This window comes from Brassica oleracea, chromosome C3, assembly GCF_000695525.1.
Source record: "Brassica oleracea var. oleracea cultivar TO1000 chromosome C3, BOL, whole genome shotgun sequence".
Taxonomy (NCBI): Eukaryota; Viridiplantae; Streptophyta; class Magnoliopsida; order Brassicales; family Brassicaceae; genus Brassica; species Brassica oleracea.
The window spans coordinates 53870604-53880375 of record NC_027750.1 but is presented as its reverse complement, the minus strand read 5'-3'; the positions used below and the strand labels follow the sequence as shown (position 1 = coordinate 53880375).

At 36.6% G+C, this 9772-nt stretch overlaps 1 protein-coding gene, 1 non-coding gene and 1 pseudogene across 2 annotated transcripts; all 3 read right to left on the bottom strand.

Annotated features, from left to right (window-relative positions):
• Nucleotides 1–3272: 3272 nt before the first annotated feature.
• On the bottom strand, nt 3273–3346 carry TRNAV-CAC. Its single transcript has one exon. It is a non-coding gene; the product is annotated as a tRNA-Val (tRNA).
• Nucleotides 3347–3710: 364 nt separating this feature from the next.
• LOC106334008 (ACD11 homolog protein) lies at nt 3711–4560 on the bottom strand. Its single transcript, XM_013772379.1, has one exon. The coding sequence runs from the start codon at nt 4389–4391 to the stop codon at nt 3711–3713; it is 681 nt and encodes a 226-aa protein (XP_013627833.1). The 5' UTR covers nt 4392–4560.
• Nucleotides 4561–4812: 252 nt separating this feature from the next.
• On the bottom strand, nt 4813–7177 carry LOC106331619 (annotated as a pseudogene).
• Between the last annotated feature and the right edge of the window lie 2595 nt (nt 7178–9772).

The following is a 9772-nucleotide window of genomic DNA, read 5'->3' as shown; positions in this document are numbered from 1 at the left end:
GGTTGTCGGTGAACTAACCCCATGAATTCGGTTATACCTCGTTGGTATTCTTCCGTAAGCAATCTCGTGTTCGGATCCAAATGAGGTCGATCGATCCAAGAACGAAAATAATTTGAAGAACACATGTTTTTTATGAATCAAATTTGTGTGTAAAGAGAGTAAGAGGGAGGATGAAGATATGGAGTGAATGAAGAGGAAGAGGGGTGCTTGTATTTATAGCTGAAATCCTACCGACAGCCCGAGGAAATTCCGACGGAATTCCGACGCCAACGGCTAGTTCGTCGGAATTTCCTCGGAATTTTAAAAATCTCCCAACGGATCTCTAACGGCTATAATATATCCTCGGAATTCATCGGTTTTTTCCGAGGAATACTTTTTTCTCGGTATTCCATAAGAATATTCCGACGGATTAGTATTTCCTCGGAATTCCGTCGGTATATTCCGAGGAAATTCTGAGGAAACCAAATTTTGTGTTTCCTCGGAATTTCCTCGGGATATTCCGAAGATTTCATTTTCCGTCAGAATGTCCGTCAGAATACCGCTGTTTTTTTGTAGTGGGCTTTTACTTTGTGGGCGGCTCGTAGATTATTAGATGAATGGCATCAGACAGCCCATAGGTCGATCAATAAAACTGTGGCTGATGATTATTTTATCATTAAATTGACGAAGCGATGGAATAGTTTAACTGAAATAGCGGTTTCAGAAATTAATATGATTGGTGAGAAACTAGGTTCTGTATAAATGCTTGCACAACGTATCTGATGTGGTTCTCATGTATACTTGCTTTATGTATTAGGCACGTAGCAATAAATTTGATTATAACATCAACTTCTGCAACGTGCAAATAAAAACATTATCTTTCTCTCCCGGGGAACGTAAATTATTTATACATTCAATAATAACAGGTGTGAGTTAAAAGACTTAGAATGATAAAAATTATAAGTAATACTCCATCCGTTTCATGGTAATTGTCGTTTTAGATTTACACACACAAATTAAAAAACAATTAATTCTGTATATTTACTAGATAAAACTATAATTAACAATATATCTAATCACGTTTCAATCAATAAAAAAATATATTGAAATACAAAATTATTAAATTTTGCATTGAAATTATAAAACGATACTTATTTTGAAACGAAAATTACAAGTAAATTGAAACGGAGGGATACCCTCGAATCAGATACCATGCATAGATTTTTATAAACAAAAAAATAACGTTACGGTTACATATTTTAGAAAAATATACATCGTATTATGTGGCAGCTTCGTAATTGACTACATATATCATGTCTTATAATCGGATGTAGTGTATATATAAAATTATGTGAATATAAATTAGATCATGTGCACGTATAGGTGTATACCCTATAAATTAAATCAAAAACTTTTTTTTTTGACGAAACTTTTTTTTTGTTGTTGCAAATGAAATATGGTTATCATATTAATATGGATCTTTAAAAAAAAAGTTAATATCGTTCGTATATATCGTTTGTATGTTAAAGCAGAAACATAAAACGTGCATGTCTACATCTAATTTGATGTAAATGTGTACGCATGTTATGTGTTCGTGATATCCTTTACAAAGCACATGTGTTTAGAAATTGTTCGAACAGTATATAACATGTTTTTCTCTTATCTTTTAAACAAGTCAAATTTCACATAAAGGAATAATAACTGGAGTTCGACTAGTTGGCCACTAATCTCCAGTCTCCACCTATATTTTGACTACTTAGATTATCTACTCATCAATCAAATATGATTTGACTTATTAGATTGTTTATAATTATTGAAGCACCGTACCTCGTTAACTTCTATATTTACGGAAAATACGTAGAAACCTTGACACCAAAGGTACTTAATAGTAACACAATAACACTTGACCATGGAAAAATTTATCGATAAGTATTCTCCAATAGTATATAGATTCACATATATACACAGTCCAGGTCAGTCTCAAATTAATTTTAGACCCTGTTCAAAAAAAATATTAATCGTACATTCTATCAAGTAATTTTAAAATTTAATAACTTTGTCTGATTTTTTTTAATTATAAGTTCTAAATTTAGCATTATATCTAAAATTTTAAAGTTTATTACCATAATTTATCTATATATTTTAAAAAATTCTTAAACTTTTTATTTTTATATTTCGGGGTCCTGTTCGACCGTTCCACTTACGCGTGCTGTTAGACGGCCCTGATACGCACAACCACATGTATACAGGGGACCTAGGAACATGGTGAATTGGTGATAGTGATGAATTGATGATAATATATTAAAGTCCATGCTAGTGCTAAATGCTAATGAGGGAATGCTAATTAATTATCTTTATGCTAATTAATTATCTTTATGGGTAATTAAATATAATTAGCACCAAACGCTTAGAATAAGCACCAAGCTATTGTAATGGAAAACTAAAGCTGAGATGCTTTAAGGAAGGGCACACGCACCTATATTCACCAACATAACTTTTGGGATTTCATAATTATTTCTACATTTGGCTGTAATTGACCGAATCATTCAATTTATTAAAATTAAGGCTAATCAATTAGTTTTAATTAAAGACTTAGAAACGCGGCAGCCCCCTTAGTCCAATGGTTTGACTAATGGTTCATTAATGCTTCTACACCAGCAGGTCCAGGTTTTAATTCCCGGAGAAAGAGATTTATTAAACAATTATGCATGCTAAAGAGAAAAGGCTTAAAGAGATTCTCAACATGGTGCAAGTAAACTCGGTCAGACATGATCTTCATAGGACGACTCAGGTGATGCAGTTAGGCGTAGATCCTTATAAAGCATGTAGTATTGTCGGTTGTCGGATCGTCTATGTAATCTTTCTCATAATTGTAATATCATAATAAATCAACATTAAAAAAAAAAGACTTAGAAATGGTGGACCGACTTTAGTTATTGGTTCATGTGGGTTTTCAAATTTATGTATATTTGCTAATGGACAATACTTGCCATCCCACTCCCGAAATACATCACTATCATAATTCACTCATTAATATGTATCACCAAGAACTTATATATGCGTTAATCCATAATAAATTTTGAAGATTAACTAGTTTGGAGCCAATAACAAGTGATTACGGGACAACTTGTCTCATAACTCTCTAAAGGCCAATGCATAAAACTAATCACTCTTCTTTTTTCTATTATTCTTGACATCTTAATCAATATTCTTTAATCAAACGTTCATTGTGGATAATGGAACCAGCAAGTAGAATCCTATAAGGGTAACTTAAAAATAAAAATGAAAAATTATGTCTGAGCCCGGGTTCGAACCGGGGACCTCTAGTGTGTGAGACTAGCGTGATAACCGACTACACCACCCAGACTTTGACGCTAACCATTTGTCCACAAGAAAATATATTCTTAAAACAAATAGTGTCTTTTAAAGTGTTGTATAACATAACTGGCCAACGTATATTCATTGATCCGCTTTCTGCATACGTGACAAGACGCGGAACGTAATTTGTTAACAAACAAGAAACTGATAGTAATCAAAAGTAGAAAAAGGAAGATGATCTCTTCGTTGCTCTATTTCGTTTTGATTTACTCAACGTATAACATAAAGATGACAAACTCTTGTTTTCTTTGGCCCTTCAGACAAAAGCTCCAGTTTTAATTTACAAGGACGATAAATATAATATTAATAGTAAGATTAGTAATTTACAAGGAAGTTAACGTAGAACAAAACTGTTACCAATCGAGTTTAATGTTCCTTTCAATGTAAAGTTTGTCAATATACTCTATGATAGGTTGTGACGCTTCCATGTACCTCCTCATATTCTTCTCAACAGATTGATCAGTTTCGTTAAGCCGTAACAGAAGTTGATCCCTCGTCGGAAGTGTATACATTCCAGCATACACCGCGGTCCTAACGGCCCATGTATGAAACGGTGCACATACTTCCGTATAAGCTGTGGTCGCAGCGTGTTTCAAAGAATACTCATCCGTCATCAAGAACTGTTCGAAAATTGCTCGTATAAGGTCTAAGCCTTGTCTCACACGTCGTAGGTTACGCGAACGGCTTCCTGGTGTTTTCACCGTCTCCTTCTCGACGTCTAGGTCCAAAATGTTCTGTAACGTGTCTAATGTTTTCGAGGCTTCGACCAAGTCTTTAACCTTGGAGATGTACTCCATCTCAGCAAATTTGAAGGCGAATCCGAGGCAGCTGAAGAGGATGGAGACGTGAGTGCATGCACTGCAGAAAGCATCAAGACTCAAACCGTCCTCATCAGTTGATATGTCCGGTTTAAGTAGATCCGCTAGGTTTTCGAACGCTTCGGTGATTACCGACAAAGGTGTGTTGACTCTGGCTGGTGTCTTGGTGCATACGGCATCCTCGAATGTGTCGCCTTCTTCCTCTTCTTCCTCCATTACCTTCTTTCTCTCCGCCTCTTCCTTTTTATATAGCTTCGCCACGATTGCTGAACTTTAGAAAACTCTTTTGGTAATGATCGTGATGGTTCACTTACGAGGAAATGAAAGACCTAGCTAGTGTCTGCGGTTATGTTTTTGAGACGTGACGTTTTGCAAGACTTAAGGGTTCACCAATCAATCAAGGTGAGAAACATTTTTTTATAATGGAAAAACTTTACTATATAAAGAAGAATGGCTAAAACTGCTTGCAATCTATTTTGGTGATAAAAATATGATATATTGTCTTTGTCACCTACGTAAAAATTTTACAAGTAACATTTAAATGTTAGATTTGTCAAACATACCTTATTAACATTATTAACGTTTGCAGTAGTTAATTTTTGTTAAAAAATTCTATAAGAACTCGGGATTATATGTGTATAAATAACACTCATGATCATAAGATAATTAATTCATACAAACTCAAGAAATTATATTTATTTATTCGCAAATCAAAGGAAGATGGAGTTGGATTGCTTCATTAAAAGGATGGAAAAGAACATTAAAACAGATCACACGATCCTTTAAAACTCTCGTTTGATTTCTTCACAACCTGGAGATGGAATAGTCCAATGCATCTACCAAGAAATCTGTAGATACAAAAAACAATTAATTACATTGTACATCTAGCTAGTTCGAAACCAAAAACAAAAACAAATTGTCGTTAGAGCGAATATGTATATATGAATTTACCTGCATCGTCTTTGGTGAAACACATTGGTGGCTTTATCCTGAAAACATTTCCATGAAGCCCTCCTTTTCCAACGAGTATGCCAAGTTCTTCATAGAGAGTAAGAGAGAGTAAGATTCTTGTACTCAATTTGATGCATTGGCTTTAAATGTTTGTTTACCTCTAAGTTGCTCAAACAAGACAGCTGTTTCAGCTTTGGCTGGTGTCTTGTCCTGCCGGTCAGTCACAAGCTCGATCCCAACCATTAATCCTCTTCCTCTCACATCTCCAATGACTTGAACCAAACAGAAACGGTTAAGTTAAAAAAAAAAAGCAGAGTAATAATCTGATTAAAGAAAAGCTCAAATATTGTTTGTTTGCTTACTATCATGTTTTTTCTGAAGATCTTTCAAACGTTGAATAAGGTGTGAACCAACTTCAGCACAGTGTGTTTGTCGTCTCTCCTTGTCAATAACGTTTAGAACTGCAAGTCCACCAGCTGAACACACCGGGTTCCCACCAAAAGTGTTGAACTGAATTTTTGTAGCTAAAACGCTGGCGATCTCTGGAGTAGTCACCACAGCTCCTAACGGCAATCCATTTCCAATTCCCTGTGGAAAAAATCGATACCAAAAGTCAATGTAGAAGATGATTAAAGAAGAAAACAAATGGTAAAAAACTTGTTCTGACAAACCTTAGCCATTGTGACTATGTCAGGAACAACATCTTGAGTCTACCCCAATAGTGACTTCCTGTCCTGCCAAACCCTGTTTGGACTTCATCAGCGATGCATACACCACCAGCTTTGCGTACAATGTCATAAACCGACTTTAGGTAACCAGGAGCTAATTCTACAGCTCCTCCTACCCCCTGAAAGTTTTTAAATGATTATGACATGACTCAAAAGAAAAATAGTTCTAAACTTAATGGTTCTATTAGACAAATAAAAAACCTGGATGGTCTCTGCAATAAATCCAGCCACTTTGCCAGAAGTGCCATAGTCAATATGGTCTTGGACATCTTTAGCATACATAGAACCATCAGAACCAAATACTCCACGGTATGGATCTGGATTCACAACATGATGGATCTCCCCCTGCATAATAACAAAGTTGGCTAACAAAAGTTACTTACACATGATCAGATAGAATTATATTGCATAGATTTTTACTCTCATAGGTGAAGTTAGAGACACTATATGGTCAAACAAACCTGTGGTAAAGGGTACTTCCATGTGTTGAGAGCTGTGAGTCCAATAGTATTAGAACTTCCACCATGATAAGCATTTCTCAAAGAAATCATCTCAAGGCTACCAGTGTAAAGCCTAGCCATCATCATTGCTAACTCATTAGCTTCTGAGCCAGAATTCACAAAGTACACAACCTGCATCCAAAAATAATGAAGCTTACTGTTTTTTTTTTGTTCAAAAAAAAAATGAAGCTTTCTGATTATCATCAACAAAAAGCAATAAACATAAACCTCACTATATTACCTTTAGGTTGCCTGGCATCTTGGCAGCTAACGCTTCAGCGAAATCGCCAATGGCGTGATGTAGGTATATGGTTGTTGCGTGCTGAAGAAGCTTGCTTTGTTCATTAATAGCGTTGAGTATGTCGGGATGGCAGTGACCGCATGAGACAGTGACTATTCCAGCAAAGGCGTCGAGATATCGCCTACCGGTTTCATCAAACAAGTACTGCATCTTCCCTTCCACGATGTTAAGCTGCAAGCAATACAAATAGATCAAGAAGAACCCTAAAGATTGATCATAAGAATGCAAAAAAAAAAATATTAATCCTTTCAATACAACTATTCGATTTGTGCAGTCAAAATCACGTACAGGCTTTTGGTAGAAATGGAAAAGAGAAGGTCCGAGAAACTTCTTCCGTTTCTGGAAGACTTCATCTGCGGAAGGACCATTATACGGCCGCGCCTGGTAATCAAACGGCGGAAGCTGCGGCGGAGAAGAGGTGGAGTAATCAGAGCGGAGGAAGGTGATCGCAGGGGAATGGATCCGGGAGGAAGTTGAAGCTCGATCTACGACTCTCTTGAGAAGTTGCCTCTGTAAAGCCATTGTTCTGTTCTGTACGGAGCAGTTAGAGAAAGATTAGGACCAATCACGGTCTTTATAAGACTGCTAAGTAAAGATTAGTACATGGTATCAAATATTTTGAGTAATAATGACGTGGCAATATGATTCTAAGATTCCATGTGAATTAGATTTGCTGATAGATGTACTGACACAGTCGCACATCACCGTCAATTAATTATCCTCAGCAGATTAAAATAATGACGTGTCAGTGACTAGAGGCGGAGTATCCAAGATCCTCTAAATCAATTATTAATTTTCAATTTTACAATACCGAGCAAAATATGCTTTCATTAAGAGATTTTTTTTTTGAATTAATTAACCAAAGGAATGTGAATGGATACAAACGATGACATAAATCTTCTAATCTTTATGCGTTATTGAAGAAACAAAACCAAGGGAAATTGCATCGTAGTCATCATGCTACGGGTCAGGTGTCATATGCGTCCAAACCAAATATGCCATGCTTTATTATTTGCACGGTTAGAATTAAGGATATATTATAATGTTTTGATGAGATATGTTTTGGAAGCTAATTTACAATAGGTAAAGAAAGGATATACGTACTCAAAAATTATGATCTGAATTTCTACTATATATAAATGACATAAACACTCATTTCTTCCACAATATGCAAAATATAATCTTTTTTTTATCAAACAACTTTCATGGAAACTTAAAAGAGTTCAACTCCATCAATGAAAGATACAATATGGCTACAGGGAGCCATGAACAAACAAATGAGAAATCTTAAACAACAAGTACTCAAATAAAAGCTTAAAGATAGATGTGATATCACGAGTTCAACCACCGTTATCTCCGAAAGAGGGCAGTCAATCAAGAAGACTTCTTCAAATTGACGTTCCTGTTCGAAACAATAAAGAGGAGGAATGAAAACCTCCATGGCCAAAGAGGCCAGACAATTGACACCATCTAAACGAGAGACGATAAACATCTTCGCTTCTGCTTCAAACAGAACCATCTTCAAAACAATGCTCCTTATAACAATTTCACTAATAACAAGTGATAGATGTGGGAGAACGAAACACTCCTTAAAGGAGAAAGGAGGGCAATTACTGCCCAAACAAACCAGATTTTCTGGAAGGATACATAACTTAAGAACTTTCATTCCAAGCTGCCACAAGAGGAGAGAATACCTTATCATTGCAAAAGCCATTAGAGCAAAGGTGGAAAGAAGCCTGCATACTGCAGTAAAAGGACAACATCTGCATACCGCAGTAAATGGACAACTGCATACTGAAGTAAAGGACCACACATAGACCACAAAGGTACCAACAATAAAGGCCACAATAGCATAACTAAATGCAACCGAAACAGTCGGAACTAACAAAGAAAAGCTCGGATCCAACAAACCTAGTTCATATGAAATCATCAAACCTAGCTTTGGATCTGAGAACTTATGGGGAAAGGTAACTGTGGCCCATAAATCATACAACCAAAGGAACCCCGTGAATAGAGTATCAGGCAGAGGGTCAGGAGGAACCGGTGGATCTGGAGCATTTGACGGGAGAGCAATCTTCAAAGTCGAATCTGGTGGATCTGAGGGAGGGCGTGGAACGGAAGCTGGACCTGCTACGAGCGGCGCCATGGACGGAGAGGAAGGGAAGAGGAAGAAGCTTCTCGTTGATATACGTGAGGCGAAACCAACGACAGCGAAAGGGTGGTGAAACCCTAATCGCATTTGCTATCTCCCTTTTTTAGAGAGCGATTTTAGATGAGTAGTTGCAAAATATAATCTTAGGTTTGGAAGCGTGACTCTGATTTTTTCACAACATATGTAATTGTTTTTATGTTCATGAATGTGTTAGTATGTTACCGTTTAGGCTAAAGTTTTTGTGTTATCTTTTAATAACAAAAAACATTTTACAATACTAAAAGGGCAATATGCTCAACATATAGAGTGTCCACGTATGCAATTAAATTCAGTCCAATCAGCAGTTGACACATCTGCTACACTTACACGTAATACTTAAGCTTTTCAAACGTTAACAAACCTCTTCACAGCCCATTTTAATTATACTAAAGTTAGTACTATGGCCCATTACAAAACTCATATTCTCTAATCTAAAAAATCTTCTCACAGACGCAATCCATTTGCCTTTCTCATTCTTACGGAGACATCTTTATCTTTATCTGCCGGTCCGATTACCATGTCTAACGTCTTCACTCCCTAACTATGGCTCATGAAGGCTCATTCATTTCCGTAATGATGATAAGGCAACCGCCTTATCGATTTCCCCAGCCTCTCACCCTATATATTATTACTCCTTTATTGTACTTCTGAATTCCCAGTTACAATCATCTAAATAGTGACCCATACGAAGACCTTTGTCGTTCCTCTTGCTCACTCACACCTGAGAATACATGGCAGCCAATACAGAGAAATCAACCGGCCAAGCTTCACACTGCTCTATTCTTCAGTGACGTTCCTTCTGGCTTGGGAGAGGCAGAGCTGAGCTGCACGTTCATTCCCAGAACACAGCCAAAGGAGTCTGTTCATCGATTAACATGTACGACATCAAATCCTAATCATTATTCCCACATCTTAGCAGATTCGAT